The following is a 22159-nucleotide window of genomic DNA, read 5'->3' on the forward strand; positions in this document are numbered from 1 at the left end:
TCAGCAACTCTCCTTCCCTGTTCACACGATAGCAGCCACTGTATGCCAGCTGTTGTACTGTACTACTGTCAAGGTATTGTACTGTAAGATTTAAAATGTTTATTTTTTGTGTTTGTTTTTATGTATTATTTGTGTGAAAAGTATTATAAACCTATTACAGTACAGTATTATATTGCCGATTGTGTTGGCTAGGCTAACTTTCTTGGACTTACGAACGCACTCTTGGAATGGAACTCATCATATGTAGGGGACTTACTGTATATAAGCTCTATGCTGATAACATAAAACAATTACTATTGATGCATCTTACAAATTATTTTTTAATGCTTGCATATTACACATTACAATGGCTCCTTTGGAGCTATTAACTCTTAAATGACAAATGGATATTAAAGATTTTGCAGGTATCCAGAATCTAGAAGAAAGTTCTGCTGTATAGATTTTTCTTTGCTAGTATCATAAGTTGAAAAATCAAGAATCTTATTCCCATATTCAAAGTGTGTTTATATAATATGTATTATCAGATATGTGTGTAATGCAAATAGAAGCTACTGTGTATGGAAACTTCGAAATTTCTTTCACTGTTCCATTTTCATGAAGAAGCAATTGATAAACTAGTATATTTAAAATACTCTTTTTGGATTAGTGTGTTAGGATAATACCCTTTGTGATTACTGAGAGCTTAGGATCTGTTTCATCATGCAATTACATATTTTAAAATTATCACATTGTACATTGTTTTAAATATAGCTGATTTAATGATAGGTTTCAAATACTAGGGCACATATGTAACATACTGTGGAAGTACATCTCTCCCCTTGGCAATTAAAGGGTCTTTGAGATTACCCAGCTTAGTTATGTTGAATATGTACATTAGAAAGGTCCTTTGCTACCTATATTAGTGATCCCCATATCCTTATCCTATCTGTAATTCTCAAGTAATTAACTTCATGAGAACCCAATTCCTTGTGTGGCTGGAGTTCTGATCAGGCTCTGATAAAATCAGGAAATGACCAGTGAAAAAAGTAAGGAATAACTCCTCCTAGAACACAACCAGTTTCTTCATCATGAATATGGCTATTCTTTGACTCTTTTCTATGTTATCCATTTACAATCTGAAGTTCACATTATAGAGCAGGTCTATCTACAGTACATTTTAATAAAAGCCCAATCTGAGCTGAGTCCAGTGGAAAAATTTTTTGTATCCTATACATATGCATATGCATGTAAGTGTTTCTGATTTTCAGAAAATATCATGGTGCTGGTTAATGCTCAATTTGTTAATCTGAGAGCTTTTTCACCTTTCTTCATACTAACTCTGAAATGATCTTTAAAAAGAAGGGAATAGTATATTATAAATTATCTAAATTGAAAATGTATAAAACCTGTTAGGTCGGCATAACCAACATCTACGTGTAGTCCAAAGCCCTTAGCAGCCTTATTATCTACTATAGTTACTCTACAGGAATAACTTTGGGTCTCTCACTCTTAGAGCAACACAACTGGAACTGAACTATAACACATGCTTCACCTAAGATTTTCCATACTGCATGTCAACCTTGGCCTGCTGCATAAAACTAGTGAATCCAATTTTGTATATCCTTAAATTTCTCCTCTCTCTCATAAACTGCATTCTGATAACTTAGTCTGTGGCTTTCTTTGAGCATGGAAATCTTACTGGGTGTTATCCTGATTCAATAAATCAACAATTGAACCTCAACTATGAGGAAGATATGAGCAAGGATCGCCAATGAAATTAATAAGAATTGCTTAAACATTTGCAGCCTTATAGGAGATCATAGCCAAGGGAAGAAGCCTACCATTCAAAGGAAACCATGTTCTCATGTGAAAAATTTTTGAGTACCAAGAAATATCAATATAATGTCATGTGAGAGAGCATCCATTTTGACTCTTTTGTATCAGAGATTAAGAAACCAAGTGTAATGGAGTTATCACATGATTCTACAATCCCAATCCTGGACATATATCCAGAAAAGATGAAAACTCTAATTCAAAAAGATACATGCACTCCAATGTCCATAGAAGCACTATTTACAATAACCAAGATATGGAAGCAACCTAAATGTCCATCAGCAGATGAACAGGGAATTCCGTTGGTTAAGACTCTGAGCTTTTACTGCCGAGGGCCTGGGTTCAATCTCTGGTTGGAGAAATAAGATCCCGCAAACCACACGCTGCAGCTAAAAAAAATAATAATCAGATGAATGGATAAAGAAGATGTGGTACATATATACAATGGAATATTACTCAGCCATAAAAAAGAATGAAATAATGCCATTTGCAGCAACACGGATGGACCTAGAGATGATATTACTTATATGTAGAATCTAAAAAATAATACAAGGGAATTCCCTGGTGGTTCAGTGGTTAGGACTCCACACTTTCACTGCATGGGGCACGGGTTCGATCCCTAGTCAGGGAACTAAGATCCTGCATGTTGCACGGCGTGGCCAAAAAAAAAAAAAAAAAGAAGAAGAACTGTAAAGAGATTTGGAACCATGTCAGTTAAGGATCTACTAAGTACTAAAGTAACTGGGAAGTCCAAGATTATGGACTTAAAGATTATGTTAAAAGAGACTGATTTGTAAGAATATTTCAGAATTGACTTTTTCTGCATATTTACTAAAAATATTAATATGTATAAATAACTGCAGCAAGAAACTAAGAAAATAGAGTTGCATTTAAGTTAAAGGTAACAAGATTAGTGTTTTCCAAGATTACAAAGTTACATTTGTGTTGGAAACAATACTTTAGTTTTATGATATAAAGAAATAATTTGTCTTTGTAATTTTGTTAAAGGAAAGTTGAGATTTGCAGGCTTATAAAATTTCTATGATTTTTATAATTTAGGAATAATTTTACACTAAATATTTTCCCACTAAGACACCAAAAATTAATACTCCCTTTAAAACAAGATTACTATCATGTAGGAACAACTTCCATAGATTTGCAGTCTATTAAAACACCATGAGGGACTTCCCTGGTGGTCCAGTGGTTAAGACTTTGCCTTCCAGTGCCGGCGGTGTTGGTTTGATCCCTGGTCAGGGAGCTAAGATCCCACATGTCTTGAGCCCAAAAGACCAAAACATAAGACAGAAGCAATATTGTAACAAATTCAATAAAGACTTTTTAAAAAATGGTCCACATCAAAAAATAAAACATCTTTTAAAAAATTAAATAAATAAAACACCATGATATAGGAATACTGAAAAAGGAAGCCTTAACACACTGACCGCTTTTGGACACTATTTTCTTCTTTCCTTTATTATGCTTCCATGAAAGGCAGAGTGATCAATTTAGGGGGCTGGTTTAATATACAGGAGACACATGATACAAGGGTGCTGATTGAATCAATGGGAGTCACTAATTACTGGTGACCGATTTAACAACAGAAGTCACATGATCCACGGGGCTGATTGCCGTGCCCGAGCATGCCCCACGGGGGACAGCTCCTCCCTGCCTGTGACTGCTCTGGAGGTGGGAGAAGGTGGAGTAGCGAAGCTGGTAATCAAGAGGCTTGTGTCTTATCACCTGTTTGAGTTCTCTAGGTCTGCCACAACAAATTGGCACAAACCTGGTGGCTTAACACAACAGAACAATATTCTCTCACAGTTGCGGAGACTACAAGTCCAAAATCAAGGTGTTGGCAAGGCTCTGGCCTCTAGAGGACAATCTGTTCCACCCCTCTCTTATCTTGTGGTGTTGCTGGGAACGCTTGGCATTCCTTGGCATGTAGATGCATCGCTCCAATCTTTGCCTCTGTGGTCACATGGCATTCTCCCCGTGTCTCTGTCTCTTCTTCTAAGGACACTAGTCAGATTAGGGCCCACCCTAATGACCGCATCTTAATTTGATTACATCTGCAATTGACCCCACTTCCAAATATGTTCACATTCACAGGTGCCAGGGATTAGGACTTCAATATATCATGTACGTAAGTATGTATGTATTTGCCTTGCTGCACGGCTTGCATGATCTTAATTCCCAGACCAGGGATTGAACCCGCACCCTCGGCAGTGAAAGCTCAGAGTCCTAACAACTGGACTGCCAGGGAATTCCCAATATATCACAATTCAGCCCATAACATCAGTCATAGCAAGAAAAAGGAGATTACAGCCTTCAGCCAGTACAGGACAGGGAGTTAGAACTGAATGTTTTGCAAAAACCCAGAACCCAAGGAGTCCAGGGATCTTAGTCATCCTGGCAACTCTGCTGCCTGGAACAGGCCTGGTCCAGAGGATGTATGTACTCATTTGTTTAACTGGGCAGAGAAATAAATGGACACAGAGGGAAAAGAGACAAGAGAGAGGAAGACACTGAGGTAAGGTTGGAGTGAAGGCTTAAGAGAGACAAGACATGCACTCCCTAGGTTGTCACAGGCCACACCCATCCCTCTTGTCGCACATGGGGTTGGGGGTGGGGTGGTTCTCATATTTAAATTCCCTGCTTGGCCCCTAAGGCCTCTTAAATTTGTAACTTTAGCTCCTAAAGGTGAGGGAGAGTCTGAATGGGTCTCCCAGAACTCAACAGGTCATCTTTTGTCCATAAGCCATCTTTGAGGTTTGTTTTCATTGCTTTTTTTTAATCAGATATTCATTTTTAATTATTATTTATTTATTTATTTTTGGCTGTGTTGGGTCTTCGTTTCTGTGCGAGGGCTTTCTCCAGTTGCGGCAAGCGGGGGCCACTTTTCAACGCGGTGCGCGGGCCTCTCACTGTCGCGGGCTCTCTTGTTGTGGAGCACAGGCTCCAGAGCGCAGGCTCAGTAGTTGTGGCTCACGGGCCTAGTTGCTCCGCAGCATGTGGGATCTTCCCAGACCAGGGCTCGAACCCGTGTCCCCTGCATTGGCAGGCAGATTCTCAACCACTGTGCCACCAGGGAAGCCCTTCATTGCTCTTTAAATAAATGTGGGATAAGGTATTCCTCCCCCACCACACTCCCAGTTCAGGGTGCTCTAGTTTGCACCATGAGGCTGTCAGCAAGTTTCAAAATTTTATTTATCTTTTATAATCAAATCATAGTCTGTTCAGTCAGACATCTGTAGCAAGGACATGAGCTGGTCACAATATTGGGCACTGTGGCAGGAACAAAGAGAAAACGTGCATAGCATCTGCTTGATGGAGCCCAGTGAAGGAGGCAAGTATGTTGCAAGGCCTGTGAGTGCGCTGAGGGCAACGATCAATTACAGCCTTGCTACTCAGTGTGGTCCCCACTGCCCCACAGCATTAACATCATCTGGGAGTCTGTTAGAAATGCAGAACCTCAATCCAGCTCCAGACCTGAATCAGAATCTTCATTTTAACAAGACTGCTAGCAGGTGATACTTATGCACACAGTAGATTTGTCCAGGAGACAGAAATCACTTCCCAGCAGAGTGTCCAAAGATGGCATCAATTCAACCATCATCACCAGAACAGGGCCCTGTGCTGGGGACCTAGAGAAGAAATAAATGTGTCCTTGCCCTCTAGGAGGCTAAGAGGGAAACAAACACACAACCACAGGAGTGGTGCAAAGGTAGGGGAGTAGCAGAGTCTGCTTTACATAGGTGGTGGCTCTGAGATGCTCAACTGCTAATGCTAGTAGAGGCATCATTTCTTCTAAGAAAACTCTTTATAGTGCATGCAGAGTTGATCCAGTGCAACACAATTCGATTTCCTGTAGGTTCCAAGTAACATAAGAGCTGGGATCACCTTTGAGCTGGGGTTCACACAGCTCTTTGTTCAGTGGCACAGTGCCTCTCTGAGCCTCAATTTTCTCAACTGCAAAATAGGACAACTTGTACCACATAGGAGTTATCAGGGTTATCCATGCTTTTATTGGAGCCACAAAGCCACCTTGTGAGAGAGGATGGCAAATAAGGACTAACACGAAAACTTACTGAATGGAAAAAAAGAATGCTGCTGGACAGTATGTGCACTGTGAAATCAGGTTTAGAAAAAAAAGCCCCATACATATTATATGAACTTTTTTTTTTTTTTTTTTTTTTTTGCGGTACGCGGGCCTCTCACTGTTGTGGCCTCTCCCGTTGCGGAGCACAGGCTCCAGACACGTAGGCTCAGCGGCCATGGCTCACGGGCCCAGCCGCTCTGCGGCACGTGGGATCGATCTTCCCAGACTGGGACACGAACCCATGTCCCCTGCGTCGGCAGGCGGACTCTCAACCACTGCGCCACCAGAGAAGCCCTATATGAACTATTTTTTAACGTGTACTATATATGAAACTATACATAGAGAAGAAGACCTGTAAGAACAATGACTTTCCTGGAGGGCAGAAGTAGGCCTTTATATACTTAAACAGCAGTTTATTTTCAAACAAATGTATACTTCTTAAACGAAAACATTTTACAAGTATTTAAGTGCATTGGGAATTGGAAGTAATGTTAATCCTGATTATCTGAGCAGGGTGATTATGGATGACATGTTCTTCTAATTATACTTTCTAAATTTCCTACAATGAGCCTGTATCCATCTGGGCCATTTGATTTGTCAGAAGCCCTAATTAGGGGACCTTCAAGATGGCTGACGAGTAAGACATGGAGATCACCTTTCTCCCCACAAATACATCAAAAATACATCTACATGTGGAACAACTCCTACAGAACACCTACTGAACGCTGGCAGAAGACCTCAGTCTTCCCAAAAGGCAAGAAACTCCCCAAATACCTGGGTAGGCAAAAGAAAAAAGAAAAAACAGAGACAAAAGATTAGGGACAGGACCTGCACCACCCAGAGGGAGCTGTGAAAGAGGAAAAGTTTCCACATACTAGGAAGCCCCTTCACTGGGGGAGACGGTGGGTGGCCGTGGGGAAGCTTCGGAGCCACGGAGGAGAGCGCAGCAACAGGGGTGCAGAGGGCAAAGCAGAGAGATTTCCGCACAGGTGCCAACCGGCCCTCACCAGCCTGAGATGCTTGTCTGCTCACCCACCAGGGCGGGTGGGGGCTGGGAGCTGAGACTCGGGCTTCAGAGGTCAGATCCCAGGGAGAGGACTGGGGTTGGCTGCGTGAACACAGCCTGAAGAGGGCTAGTGTGCCACAGCTAGCCGGGAGTGAGTCTGGGAAAAAGTCTGGACTTGCCTAAGAGGCAAGAGACCATTGTTTCAGGGTGCACTAGGAGAGGGGATTCCTTCCCTGTCTGCCCACAGAAGGCAGAGCATTGCCTAAAAGAGCTCCAGAGACAGGTACGAGCCGCGGCTAACAGCTTGGACCCCAGAGATGGGCGTGAAACGCTAACTCTGCTGCTGCAGCCACCAAGAATCCTGTGTGCAATCACAGGTCACTATCCACACACCCCTGGGAGCCTGTGCAGCCCGCCACTGCCAGGGTCCTGTGATCCAGGGACAAGTTCCCCAGAGGGAACACACAGTGAGCCTCAGGCTGCTGCAACGTCACACTGGCCGCTGCTGCAGGCTCGCCCCACATTCCAATCATAACTTCCATACCCCTCCCTCCCCACAGCCTGAATGAGCAAGAGCCCCCTAATCAGCAGCAGCTTTAACCCCATCCTGTCTGGGCAGGAACAGTTGCCTGAGGGCGACCTGCACACAGAGGCGGGGCCAAATCCAAAGCTGAACCCCAGGAGCTGTGTGAACAAAGAAGAGAAAGGGAAATCTCTCCCAGCAGCCTCAGGAGCACCAGATTAAATCCCCACTATCAACTTGATGTATCCTGCATCTGTAGAATACCTGAATAGACAACGAATCATCCCAAAATCGAGGCAGTGGACTTTGGGAGCAACTGTGGACTTGGGGTTTGCTGTCTGCAAATGATTTGTTTCTGATTTTTATGTTTATCTTAGTACAGTTTTTAGCACTTGTTATCATTGGTGGATTTGTTTAGTGGTTTGGTTGCTCTCTTCTTTTCTTATTACCATTATTATTTTATATTTTAATAATTTTCTTTTATTTTTTTTCTTTCTTTTTTCCTCCCTTTTCTACTTCTGAGCCATGTGTCTGACAGGGTCTTGGTGCTCTGGCCTGGTATCAGGCCTGAGCCTCAGGTGGGAGAGCCGAGTTCAGGACATTGGACCACCAGAGACCTTCTGGCCCCATGTAATATCAATCGGTGAGAGCTCTCCCAGAGATCTCCATCTCAATGCTAAGACCCAGCTCCACCCAACGGCCAGCAAGCTCCAGTGCTGGACGCCCCATGCCAAACAACTATCAAGACAGGAACACAACCCCAACCATAGCAGAGAGGCTACAGGAAACCACAAACAAGACAAAAAGACAACCCTCAGAATGGGAGAAAATATTTGCAAGCGAATCAACGGACAAAGGATTAATCTCCAAAATATATAAACAGCTCATGCAGCTCAATATTAAAAAAACAAACAACCCAATCCAAAAATGGGCAGAAGACCTAAATAGACATTTCTCCAAAGAACATATACAGATTGCCAACAAACACATGAAAGGATGCTCAACATCACTAATCATTAGAGAAATGCAAATCAAAACTACAATGAGGTATCACCTCACACCGGTCAGAATGGCCATCATCAAAAAATCTACAAACAATAAATGCCGGAGAGGGTGTGGAGAAAAGGGATTCCTCTTGCACTGTTGGTGGGAGTGTAAATTGATACAGCCACTATGGAGAACACTATGGAGGTTCTTTAAAAAACTAAAAATAGAACTACCGAATGACCCAGCAATCCCACTACTGGGCATATACCCTGAGAAAACCATAATTCAAAAAGAGTCATGTACCACAATGTTCATTGCAGCACTATTTACAATAGCCAGGACATGGAAGCAACCTGAGTGTCCATCGACAGGTGAATGGTTAAAGAAGATGTGGCACATATACAATTGAATATTACTCAGCCATAGAAATAAACGAAATTGACTTATCTGTAGTGAGGTGAATGGACCTAGAGTCTGTCATACAGAGTGAAGTAAGTTAGAAAGAGAAAAACAAATACAGTATGCTAACACATATATATATACAGAATCTAAAAAAAAAAAAAAGGTTCTGATGGATCTGGGGCAGGACCGGAATAAAGACGCAGAGGTAGAGAATGGACTTGTGGACACCGGGAGGGGGAAGGGTAAGCTGGGACAAAGTGAGAAAGTGGCATTGACACATATACACTACCAAATGTAAAATAGATAGCTAGTGGGAAGCAGTTGCATCGCACAGGGAGATCAGCTCAGTACTTTGTGACCACCTAGAGTGGTGGGATAGGGAGGGTGGAAGGGAGAGGCAAGAGGGCGGGGACACGGGGATATATGTATACATATAGCTGATTCACTTTGTTAGACAGCAGAAACTAACACAACATTGTAAAGCAATTATACTCCAATGAAGATGTAAAAAAAAAAAAGCCCTAACCATCCCTACCCCCCAGCCCCCCACCCCCGCTTTCTCGCTGAATCTGCCGGTCTCTAGCGCCCTCTGCCAAAGTATCTCTACGTTTTGCGCTTCTCGAACTAGAAGGTGCAGGCCAGACTCCTGGGGGTCTTGCTAAAATGCATATGCTAATTCAATGGATGTGGGGCGGAGCCTGGGATTGGGCGTTTTATTCATATTCCCACGGGAAGCTGATGCTGGACCACACCGAGTGACAAGGATTGAAACTGCTAGGCAGCGAAGAGTTATTCTACAACAGCAACCACAGTACCAGTCCGCCTTGGACACCGGTCCGACAGTGCTCCTCGGAAAGCCTAAACGTAACACGGAAAGCCGGCCACCCTCGGGAGAAGGCTGTCCTTGGCTCGGCCGGCGGCCCCGCCCCTCGAGGCCCTCGCGGAGCCTCAATTGGTCACCCCTCTCGCGTGAGCGTCTCGTCACGTGAGGCTGCCGTCCAATCGCGGAGCGATCTCGGTCCAGCCGGTGGCTGGCGCGGCTGGCGCACGGAGAGGTGGTGGCGGGCACCATGGAAGGAAGGCCTCAGGTCGGCGGCGGAGGGGTGTGCGCGGCTGCCTACCCCGACGCCTCCGCCGGATTCCCCCCGCACCTCCAGGCGGGAGCGATGCGGCGCCGCTTCTGGGGCGTGTTCAACTGCTTGTGCGCCGGCGCGTTCGGGGCCTTGGCTGCCGCCTCCGCCAAGCTGGCCTTCGGCAGCGAGGTCGAGCCGGGGGCGCCGCTGCGGCGGGCCGGCGGGTGGGGCCGGGGCAGGAGGGGCGCTGCGGGGCAGCGGGGCTTCGGGATGGAGCGGGGCTGGGAGCGCAGGGGGGCCGCCTCACCCGCGCTGGCCTGTTTGGCCCACTCCGCAGCCGGGCACTACTGACAGCGTGGGCAGGAAGGCATCCCTCGACTCCATATCACGCCCAGCCCACGTCCATTGTAGGTGGTAAGAGACTTCGGGGACTGAGGCTTGTACCCTTATCTGGGACCTAAAATCTGCCCTCCGATTGGGCTAGTTCACTCTCGGGGAAGACGCACACCTTCCACATCCACTCTCTACCTCTCATTTTAAGCCCTTTGTGCCCGAACATTTCTCTCCACGTGACTGTAAAGGTGAGACACCTGTTGCCCATCTCTTTAACTCCGTAGTTAATGGCTGTTTTGACTGGTCTCCCCTGCTGGCGGAAACTTGGGAATTTGGGATATCCTAGGTATAAGGGAGACTGAGAGAAACATTCTGGACATAACCCCGATGTTGAGAATTCCTTAACTGCCTCCCCATGTCTGCTAAAGGCGTACCTTTGCCTCTCCCATCGCGAGGTATAGGCCACCTTCTGCTTGTTAAAGAGATTTCATTGCATCTGCAACCCAGGGTTAGGCCCTGACCTGGACAGTAGACAGGTTGATTCTTTAGGTTTAAGCTAATCCAGTGGGAGCTGCCATGCTCGAGGTTGGTATCCTGTTGGGTGTAATTCTTGGAGTAAGTGGTCCAAAGTAAGATGAGTGACTATGAGCCATGAGGTTTTTCTAGTCTTCTCAGTTGTGCATCAGACCGTCATAAGCCTTTACATAAGCAGGCTGGCACTGGCACATAAAATGCTTCTGTGTAAATTATACAGAGACACTCCATCCTTAAGACTCTGTATATTCACCTGCTGATGAGAAGTAAGAGGATGAGGTGTAGATGGGCACCATCCCCAGGAGAAGCAGCTCTGTCTGCAGGCAGGTTTATAACTCAAAACCAAACAAGGGGTCTGCATATCCTTTGTGTAGGAGGCTTCTAAAGATCCTCTCTTCTTTCAGTGCTCTCCTTTAAAAAAAAAAGAAAAATATCTGCAAGTTCTCCAAGTGATGCCTGGGGTCACCAGTCAAATAGTCCCCCGTGTGGTTTCCCTAGGCATGGCTGTGTCCTAGTTTAGATCATGGAGCCACACTTCCTGGGCCTGAATCCTGGCGGCTCCCCACAGCTGTGGCGTTTTAGGCAGGTTACTTAATGCCTCAGGTTCTTTATCTGTAAAATGAAGTTAAGGAATAAATGAAAATGTACTTAAAACACTTAGCACAGGGCCTGGTACAGAGTAAAAGCTCAAGAATGCCCAGTGGGACCGGCCTGAGTGGGTTTTAGCCTTCACAGAATGGGGGTGGGGGTGGGGAGACGACTAATTCATGCTTTACCTGATCCCGGGAAGTGACGACTCCGCCCCTGATTTACTCATCCCTCAGACTGAGCAATAACCACTTGGCCTGCTGAGACTGAACTTCATGCACTCGTCACTGTGAGGCCAATAAGGGACTGGTGTTCAATAGAAGATAACTGGTATGGATTCGCATTTTACTTCTGCCCAAGGTCACATGGCTGGCAAGATGGCCAAATAGAGGTTGTTTCAGCTGTTAAATGGGTGTGCGCCCTGCTGAGGGTTAAGTGAAGCCCTGTGCAGGAAAGCTCTGAGGACCCCCAGGCTGTGGTGGCCCGGCTGCCAGCAGTAACCATGACCCTGGCTGCTGTGAGGGGGTCTGCCGGTCATGCTGCCCAGGGCTGGCCGTGGCTGCAGTGACACTTTTTCCTGCAGGTGAACGTGGGCTTCTGCGTCTTAGGCATTATTGTGATGGCCACCACCAATTCTCTGATGTGGACGTTCTTTAGCCGGGGCCTCAGTTTCTCCATGTCTTCAGCCATTGCATCTGTCACAGTGACTTTTTCAAATATCCTCAGCTCGGTGAGTAGCCTGAGCGTACAGTTTCTCTGTCCCAAACCTGGGCTCTGGGAGGGTTCTGGGTGGGTTGTCCTTGGGCAACCCCTGCTTCTACATAGGAGAAGGGCCAGGAACTGAAGCAGAGGTTGGGCTGTGTCTTGACTCCCGGTGGCTGCCCCTCTAATCTCTAACTTGGAGGAATTCTCAAGTTAGATGGGGATGAAGTCCAACTGTCAAAAGCCTACTTGCTTGCTGCTCCTCAGGGGTCTGTGAACTCAGGCAGGAGATGTGGAGGGTCGAGGTTCTTCTCTCCCAGGTGGGGCTGAGCCACTCAGCCCTGCAGTCCAGGCAGGGAGGACTTGGTGGACCAGCTGTGTGCTGGGCCTGGCTGCCGGCCTCTGCTGGGCTTTCTTGTGCACTTTGCTGGGTCCGATGCTGTGAGGAGGCACCCTCCCCACTTCTCCAGGTGAGATATGCTGAAGGTAACAGATGGGTTTCAGGCCCAAGACTTCCAGCTCCAGACCTTTCCTCCCACCCTAGGAGGGCACTCAGCCACAGGGGAGTCAGGTGGTGCCCACCCATCGTGGTCGCATCCTGTGGGCACGTGCCTGCCCAGCCTCACAGCTGTCTCTGTCCTGCAGGCCTTCCTGGGTTTTGTGTTGTATGGAGAGTGCCAGGAGGTCTTGTGGTGGGGAGGAGTCTTCCTCATCCTCTGCGGACTCACCCTGATCCACAGGGAGCTCCCACCACCCAGGAAGGCTCTTCCACACAAGCAGCAGTAGCACCAGCGGGCTGGGCGGACCCGCTGGAAAGACAGTGATGGCGGCTCAGGCTTGGGTTGGCGTGTGGGGACTGCTTCTCAGGGCGATCTGGGTGTGCAGCCTTCTGACCCTCGGCCAAAGAGAGATGCTTCGCAGGGAACCAGGCCTGTGACCGAACAGCCTTGTGGGTGGACAACTCCGGCTTCGCAGCAGTGTTCTGCCCGAAGCCTTCTCGGTCCGTCTGCTCGGTGCTGTTGATTCTCACGCTCCACAACCCACCCAGTGAGCCATGGCAGGTGTGGGAGACCCTGGGGTTGGTGGGCTTCCTGTATGGACTTGAAACCATGCTGTAACTGCAGTCCTGTTGCCTAACAAAGGCCAGTCATGGAATTTTGGAATCAGTGACTGGTGGGGCTTTCAACAACTTCACACTGATATCAGGCCGTCAGCGTCATGCTTCTGGATTATGGCAAGAGAAGGAAAATTAGATTAATAAATACTTTTTTTGTAAGTTAAAACTGCCAGGTGTGGAATCTTAATTCTTTCCTACTTTTTTTCCTTTCCTAAGTTTTTGGAGTAAGAGCAACCAGGGTGAGCTGCAATTCCTGGAGGGGGAGTTGAAACTCCTCCCGCTGCTTCCAGACCTGGGGCTTGACTGCTCTCTGCCTGCGTGGTTCCTTCCTGACTTCACGCAGGCTGGTGCTCTTCAAATTCAGGAGCATCTGTCCATTCTCTTGGTCCCAAGGAGAAAGGCTTGACCTCACTTTGGGGGCCTAGTTTTATTTTACTTATTAGGAAAGGAAACTGGCCCAGAGGTTGCTCCCACCCCCTCATGTTACCTCTTCTGCCTTTTGGTCCCGTGGCTTTTTTGTATCTTACACCACATGAATCTAATTCCTAGTTCAAAACAGTCTGTTTGCTGCCTGCATCCTCTCCCCGTGCATAGCTTCAAGTGCGATGCTCACCTGCCCCAGTTCCCCGGGGCTCCCCTGGCTGTCTGAGAGCCCTCTCAGCTCTCCTGAGCCTGACTGCCGGCCCCAGGAGGTCTCCTTTCACATCCCCTGCAGGAGAGAGGGCCTTCTTAGCCACGAGGCTGGGGGAGAGAAGGGTCGTGTCCAGCTGGGCCCTCCTCCCCACGCACATAGCACCTTCATTGCTGTCCTCCATTACTCGTGGCAGTGGCCGGATGCTCTCCAGAGCTGTTCTGTGACTCCCAGTGACTTCGCTGTGGCCCAGCCCCCTCTCCAGCTGCTCCCTTGCTGCCTCCTTCCCTCCCCCACTCACCGTGCCTGAGTCACCCACATGTCTGCATCTCAGCAGTTCTTAAGGCCACCACAGCCAGTCGTGCCTCCATGCTTTTGTGCCTGCTTTTCCCTTTGCCTTGGATTCCCTCCTCCTTCCCCTGTCCCTGGAAAACTCCTCCTTCATATCCAACCGGGCACAATTTGCTGCTCTTTCTGAGCTGCCACAGGGGCTAAGGCCAAGCGGTGATTCACAGAATGGTAATTGACTAGCCCCACTTTGACACATTGAAGCCTCCCAGCCTCACTGGGAGGGAGGTTTGTTTTTTTTTTTTAATTTATTTTATTGTATTTACTTTTGGCTGCATTGGTCTTCGCTGCTACCTGCGGGCTTTCTCTAGTTGTGGCGAGTGGAGGCTACTCTTCATTGCGGTGCGCGGCCTTCTCATTGCGATGGCTTCTCTTGTTGCAGAGCACAGACTCTAGGCGTGTGGGCTTCAGTAGTTGTGGCGCGTGGGCTCAGTAGTTGTGGCACACTGGTTTAGTTGCTCCACGGCGTGCGGGATCTTCCCGGACCAGGGATCGAACCCGTGTCCCCTGCTTTGGCAGCTGGATTCTTAACCACTACGCCACCAGGGAAGAAGCCCAAAGGAGGTACTCTTGTTACTCTCATTTTAGAGGTGAGGAAACTAAGGCTCAGAGAGATTGGGTCATTTGCCCAAGGTCACACAGCTAATGAATGCCCAAATCACTGTGTGACTCCAGGGTTTGCCTCTTAATCCGTATAAACATCCTGCTTCCCACTTTAGCAGTTAAAGCCCCGGAGAGGTCCTGTGGACGAGGAGCCTGTTTTACAGTGTCTAATAGCACTCCCCAAGTCTCACCTCCTACCTCTCTGAAGGTGATGCTCCCTGGAACACTCTTCATATCTCCCTGGTCAAATATGATCCCATTATTCTACCAGTGAGGAAGATGAAGGCCATTCAAGGCTCTGCAGGGTGTGTTCACATATGTGAGTCAGGCACCCATCCAAGGCCAGACGTGAAGGCTGCTGAGAGCTGGTGGCCTGGCCTCCCTGAGCAGTTCATGAAAAGGGCAGGAAGAAGTCCACCTCGGAGAAGACGTTGTCACAAGGGGAAACAGCCCCCCATCTAGACGCCTGCCGGATACATAAAGATGCTTGAGGAGGAGGAGGCGGCTCCGGGAGATGGAGCAGCGAGCTGGAGCACGGAGAGTGAGGGAGGGAGCTGAGCCGCCTGCCCGCTCGCCATCACCTCCCCTCCATAAGCAGGAGCCCGGGCTGGGCCCAGCATGCTGCCCCAGCCCCTCCCGCGTCATCAGGCCATGAGGGCAGCGTGCGAGCCAGGGGGAGGGAAAGCGAGCCAGTAAGCACCAGGACGAGGCGGCTGAGGAGACCTCAGAAAAAGAACAGCAAGAAGCAATTGAACATATTGATGAAGTACAAAATGAAATAGACAGACCTAAGGAACAAGCCAGTGAGGAGATTTTGAAAGTAGAACAGAAATGTAACAAACTCCAGCAACCATTTTTTCAGAAGAGGTTGGAATTGATCGCCCAAATCCCAAATTTTGGGGTAACAACGTTTGTTAACCATCCACAAGTGTCTACACTGCTTGGGGAGGAGGATGAAGAGGCGCTGCATTATTTGACAAGAGTTGAAGTGACAGAATTTGAAGATACGAAATCAGGTTACAGAATAGATTTTTATTTTGATAAAAACCCTTACTTCGAAAATAAAGTTCTCTCCAAAGAATTTCATCTGAATGAGAGTGGTGATCCATCTTCAAAGTCCACTGAAATCAAATGGAAATCCAGAAAGGATCTGACAAAACGTTCAAGTCAAACGCAGAATAAAGCCAGAGGAAGAGAGAGCATGAGGAACCAGAAAGCTTCTTCACCTGGTTTACTGATCATTCTGATGCAGGTGCAGATGAGTTAGGAGAGGTCATCAAAGATGATATTTGGCCAAATCAATTACAGTACTACTTGGTCCCGGACATGGATGATGAGGAAGGAGAAGAAGATGATGATGATGATGAGAGGAAAAAGGATTGGAAGATATTGATGAACAAGGGGATGAGGCTGAAGGTGAAGAAGATGAAGATGATGATGAGGGGGAGGAAGGAGAGGAAGGTGAAGGAGAAGATGACTAATGGAACACTGATGGATTCCAACCTTCCTTTTTAAATTTTCTCCAGTCCCTGGGAGCATGTTGCAGTCTTTTTTTTTTTTTTTTTCTCCTCCTCCTCCTCTTGTGCTCAGTCACCCTGTTTTTGAGGTCTCTTTTCTTCTTTATACTGTGGCTCACAACTTATTTGGGGGGGAAATACCTTGAACAGAATTCAGTGGGAAAAGAATCTCTACCCCTTTCTGTTCCAAGTTCACTTTTATCCCTTCCTGTCTCAACAAAAACTTTATGGAATCAATACCACCATGCTCTGTGGGAAAAAAGAAAAACCTTCTGCTCCCTTAGCTCTGCTGGAAGCTGGAGGGTGCTAGGCCCCTGTGTAGTAATGCATAGAATTCTAGCTTTTTTCCTCCTGTCTCTGTATATTGATTGGGCTCAGAGACTACACTGTGTCTCTATGTGAATATGGACAGTTAGCATTTACCAACATGTATCCGTCTACTTTCTCTTGTTTAAAGAAAGAAAAAAAAACTTTAAAAAATGGGGTTATAGAAGGTCAGCAAAGGGTGGGTTTGAGATGTTTGGGTGGGTTAAGTGGGCATTTTGACAGCATGGTCTCTCCTTTGACATGTTTAATTGTGATGTTTAAGGGACATCCTTGCAGTTTAAGATGACACTTTTAAAATAAAATTCTCTCCTAAAGATGACTTGAGCCCTGTCACTCAATGGGAGAATCAGCAGAACCTGTAGGATCTTATTTGCAATTGACATTCTCTATTGTAATTTTGTTCCTGTTTATTTAAAATTTTTTCTTTTTGTTTCACTGGAAAGATGATGCTCAGTTTTAAACGTTAAAAGTGTACAAGTTGCTTTGTTACAATAAAACTAAATGTGTACACACACACACACACACAAAGTGCTTGTTGCTGACCCAGACCCTCTCACACTCAACAGATGTGCCTGCAGGAGACCACGGGACACAATGAGATGTTTGTCTAAGAGGAAGGTTTGTCATTTTTCAAAAAGTAGAGAGGTGTGTGTCTCCGTCCAAGAAGATGGGGAAGTGTTCACTGTGTCCCTTTACTCATTGCAGAGGTGTCACATCTTGATCAGAGAATGAACTGCGTATCTGAATTTGTCTGTCTGGTGTGCACCCTGGATGATGGGTTGGAGTTTGTATGCTCTGGAGCCGGCAATTTGACATCCAGGTTAACAGCCAATGGCCTGATAGGTCAGTGTTACTATCTTTTTTTCTGGTTTTAGAATTTTACTTATTTCTTTTTAATGTGTATAATTCAGTAGTTTGTTGTTATATTCACAAAGTTCTGAACCATCACCACTGTCTAATTCCAGAACATCTTATCACCACAAAAAGAAACCCACACCATTAGCAGTCACTCTATATCCACCTTCCCCCCAACCCTCTGGCAATCACTAATCTGCTTTCTGTCTCTATGGATTTGCCTATTCTAGACATTTCATATAAATAAAATCACACAACATATGGCCTTTTGTGTCTGGCTTCTTTCATTTAGCATAGTATCAATATTTTAAAGGCACATCCAGGGCTTCCCTGGTGGCGCAGTGGTTGAGAGTCCGCCTGCCGATGCAGGGGACACGGGTTCATGCCCCGGTCCGGGAAGATCCCACATGCCACGGAGCGGCTGGGCCCGTGAGCCATGGCCACTGAGCCTGCGCGTCCGGAGCCTGTTGCTCCGCAGCGGGAGAGGCCACAGCAGTGAGAGGCCCGCGTACCGCAAAAAAAAAAAAAAAAAAGGCACATCCATGTTGTAACATGTATCAGTACTTTATTCCTTTTTATGACTGAATAATATTCCATTGTGTGGATGTACCACATTTTGTTTATCAATATATCTTGTGATGCACATATGGATTGTTTCCACTTTGGCTGTTGGATAATTCTGTTAAGAATATTTGTGGGAACTTCCCTTGTGGTGCAATGGCTAAGACTCCGCACTCCCAATGTACGGGGCCTGGGTTTGATCCCTGGTCAGGGAACTAGATCCCACATGCATGCCGCAACTAAGAGTTTTCATGCCACAACTAAGGAGCCTGTGTGCTGCAACTAAGACCTGGTGCAACCAAATAAATATTTTTTTAAAAAAAGAATATTTGTGTATAAGTTTTTGTGTGGATTTGTGTTTTCAGTTCTTTTGGGTATATACCTCGGTGTGCAATTGCTAGGTCATATATAACTGTATTTAATTTTTTGAGAAACTGACTGCTTTCCAAAGCAGCCACGCCATTTTACATTCCAACCATCAAAATACGAGTGTTCTAATTTCTCCACCTTGTTGCTGACAATTTTTATTGTCCATAATTTTATTGTAGTCATCTTAGTGGTACCTCATTGTGGTTTTGATTTGCATTTCCATAATGACTAATGATGTCAAGCGTCTTTTCTGTGCTTGCTGGTCATTTGTGTATCTTCTTTAGAGAAATGTCTTTTTAGAGCCTTTGCCCATTTTAAAACTGGGTTTCTTATATTTTTATTATTGAGTTGTAAAAGTTCTTTAAATAAAAGAAAAAGTTATTTAAATAGTCTGAATACAAGTGTATCTTATCAGGTATATGATTTGCAAATATTTTCTTTCATTCTGTGGATTGTCTCTTTCACTTTCTTGATATTGTCCTTTAAAGCATGAAAGTTTTTATTTTGATGAAGTCCAGTTTATCCATTCCTTTTTTGCTTGTGCATTTGGTCATATCCGTTGCCACATCAGAATATGACCACAGATAATGCAGGGCCTGTCTTAGATCATTGAAAGGACTTTGAGTAAGTGTGCAGAAGAGAGAGCTGGTCAGCCATATCTTAAAGGAGTCCCTTTCATTGAGAGCAAACTACAGAGGGCAAGGGCAGCAGCAGGAAGACCTGTCAGGAGGCTGCTGCCACTGCAGATGAGGGAGAGGAGCCTTTGGTGGCAGTGGGGGTGATAAGAAGTGATCAGACTCTAATGCACTTTGAGGGCAGAGCCAAAAGGATTTGCTGATGAGTTGGATGTGCCTATGAGAGGAAGAAGTCAGTGATGCCTCCGTGGTTTGGGCCCTACTGTGTGCCAGGTGCTGGCGGCACTGAGAGATTCGTGGTGCAGAGCCTTTCCTCACACATTATCTCAATTAAACAACAGCTCTGTTAGTCCAGCTCTTCTAGAGTTGATCTTGGTGGTAACTGGAATGGCCAGCCTCATATGGGTGAGGTCACGGGGCCTCAAGAGTCAAGCAAGACAAAATAATAATAGTTGAGATGTAAAAGAAAGTCAAGGGCCTTTAGTTCCTCCTTAAGCTTTGCAGATACTAAAACCCCCAGCAGGTGGAAGAAGTTAACTGTGTGCTGACACCAGCACGTAGCCCCCAGACCAGCTGGAGCTGAGGATTGATAATACTGACCCCGTGATACCACCTTCATACCTCCCCATCAACCAATCAGAGAATTGTGCACAAGCTGATTGCACACCTCACAACCCTCTCCCTCACCTTGCCTTTTGTTTTTTTGGTCGTGCCATGCTGCTTGTGGGATTAGTTCTTAGTTCCCAACCAGGGATTGAACCTGCGCCCTCAGCAGTGAAAGCGTGGATTCCTAACCACTGGACCGCCAGGGAATTCCCTCACCTTGCCTTTAAAATCCCTTCCCCCAAAAGCCATCGGAGAGTTTGGGTCTTTTGAGTATGAGCTACCTATTCTTGCTTGACCCAGGTTGGGCACATTGGCAAGAAACGCTGTACTTTGCTTCACCACAACCTGGGGTCAGTAGGTTGGCTTTACTGCGTTTGGGCTAGTGGACCTGGTTCAGTAACATAGAGGTGGCACCTGATGGGCTACAACAGAAGTGCTGAGCTGAGAGCACTTAACGCCCATTTGTCTCAGCTCATCTGTGTAACCCCACAAGGTAGGTATGTTCACCTCCATCTAACAGGTGAGGAAACTGAGTCTCAGAGAGGCCCACGCCTGGCTGGAAACCCAGCTCTGCCCGGCTCTACCTCACCGCAATGTCAGATTCTGGAGCCAAAAAGAGACAATGGGGGAAATGAACATTCTCTTTTCTTTATCTTTCTTTCTTTTTTTTTTTGGCTGCGCTGTGTGGCTTGTGGGATCTTAGTTTCCTGACAAGGGATTGAACCCGGCCCCTTGGCAGTGAAAGCGCAGAGTCCTAACTACCGAAGTGCCTGGAATTTCCTCTCTTTTCTTTCTTTATTCCACACGGTGTGTTGCTGACAGGTCTGAAGTTTCTCCATGCTGACTTCCTGAAAAAGGAGATGCCGTTCCTCACCACACGTTGCAGTTCCAGATGTGCAAACTCTGCTCTGGTGAGGCCTGGTGTTTACCTGTGGCTGGCGCCCTGCAGGCCTGGGACAGCGCACCTGCAGCTCACCTGAGCATGGGGTTCAGGGACCGGACCATGCGGATTCTGATCCTCAAGTCTGAGCCAGGAGTGTCTTCACCTCCCTGGTCCTCAGTTTCCCCATCTGTAAAGTGGGAGTGATATGGGGTGCAATGAGGATGCAGTGGGAGATGGGAGAGACCTGGCCCGTGGTGAGTCCTCCCTCCTCAGATGCTCCTGTTCCTTGGCTAGGAGCTGGAGGATGGCTGGGGAGGGGCAGAGAAAGGAGAAGAGACTCAGCTGGGCAGCTGCTTTAGAAGGGTCTGGGATGTTTCTAGAGATGAATCATAGGGCTGAGGTTTGCTGACACCATGGAAGTGTGGGCTGGAGGCAAGTGGGCAATAGTGATTAAAACACCACACCTAGGGTAATAGATAATGGAAATGGCTCAGCTGCTGGTTATGATTGGCTATGGGCATATGTGCAATTAGGGGAACAGATCTACAGATCTGGTGACAGGGAATGGGATAAGGGGGAGGGTCTTGCTTCTTTAATGCCGTTTTTTAAGTTTTATAAATAGATTTAGTAGATCAGCTTTACAAGAGGGTACATGACACCACTTCCTGGGAGAGAGCTTTAATTCCTTCTCCAAGGGAGGGACAGGCAGAGGGTCTCCTCAGATGTGCTGGTGGACCTTACAGTCAGAACGGTCTCCATTCTCTTCAGTCAAGACGAGATAAGTACCTACTATGTTCTGGGCTGAGGGCACCCTGCTCAGCATGGACGACAGGACGTCACGGTCCCCAACATCAGGGAATATATAGTGCCCCCGGTTTCACGTGCATCCCTCTCACGAACATTTACCTTGTATCACTCACCCACTCACTCAGCAAATAATGCCGAGTACCTACTGTGTGCCAGGAAACATCCCAGGCTCCAGGAATCCACAAGTAAAGCAGTGCCTGGCCTCCCAGACCTGCCCGTTCTAGTGGAGGGAGTCAGACAGGAAGCCAACAAGAGCACAGGGTCATTTCAGACAGGGACACATGGGCCCAAGAAACCAAAGCAAGAGGGTCAGGGCAACGCAGGAGGGTTCTCTTGGGAGGTGGCCTCCCTGATGGGATCCACACCCCATGCAGGAGCCACCACTAAAGACCTGAGAGCAGGGTTCCCAGCGGGGGCACAGTGTGTGACCCCCAGGGAGGCCACACTGGCCATCAGCATTGTCATGAACTATCTGTGTGAGGACCGGAGGCTGGTCATTGCAGGGAGGAGAGGGAGGGGACTGGGCGGGCTGGAGAAGCTGCACAGAAACCATGTGCAGGCTATAAGGAGGGGTTGGGTTTGATCCCAAGAGCAGTAGGGAGTTCCCGGAGGTCATGACATAACCTGACCAACGTTTTCTTAAGTCCTCCGACAGCTGGCAGGGTGGGCAGTGGCATCTGCCTCTTCCAGGTGAGAGAAAAGAGGCTAAGCCGCTGGCACTGGCTGCCCAAAGCAAATGAGCCTGTGCATCTGAGCAGAGCCCAGCGAGGGCTAAACAGGCAGGGAAAAGAAGCAGGTGGGGGACACATATGTGGCAGAGGCACCGGAAAGTGCCACACGC

The 22159-nt window shown here is 47.0% G+C and overlaps 1 protein-coding gene and 1 pseudogene across 1 annotated transcript; both read left to right on the forward strand.

The window, feature by feature from the left end:
- The first annotated feature begins 9870 nt into the window (after positions 1-9870).
- TMEM42 (transmembrane protein 42) lies at positions 9871-13331 on the forward strand. Its single transcript, XM_060022325.1, has 3 exons — positions 9871-10091; positions 11941-12087; positions 12705-13331. Exons 1-3 carry the CDS (start codon positions 9900-9902, stop codon positions 12843-12845), a joined length of 480 nt encoding a protein of 159 aa, XP_059878308.1. The 5' UTR covers positions 9871-9899; the 3' UTR covers positions 12846-13331.
- A 1941-nt stretch (positions 13332-15272) lies between these two features.
- Positions 15273-16696, forward strand: LOC132432892 (protein SET-like; annotated as a pseudogene).
- Positions 16697-22159: the final 5463 nt, after the last annotated feature.

This window comes from Delphinus delphis, chromosome 10 (assembly GCF_949987515.2).
Source record: "Delphinus delphis chromosome 10, mDelDel1.2, whole genome shotgun sequence".
Lineage (NCBI taxonomy): Eukaryota > Metazoa > Chordata > Mammalia > Artiodactyla > Delphinidae > Delphinus > Delphinus delphis.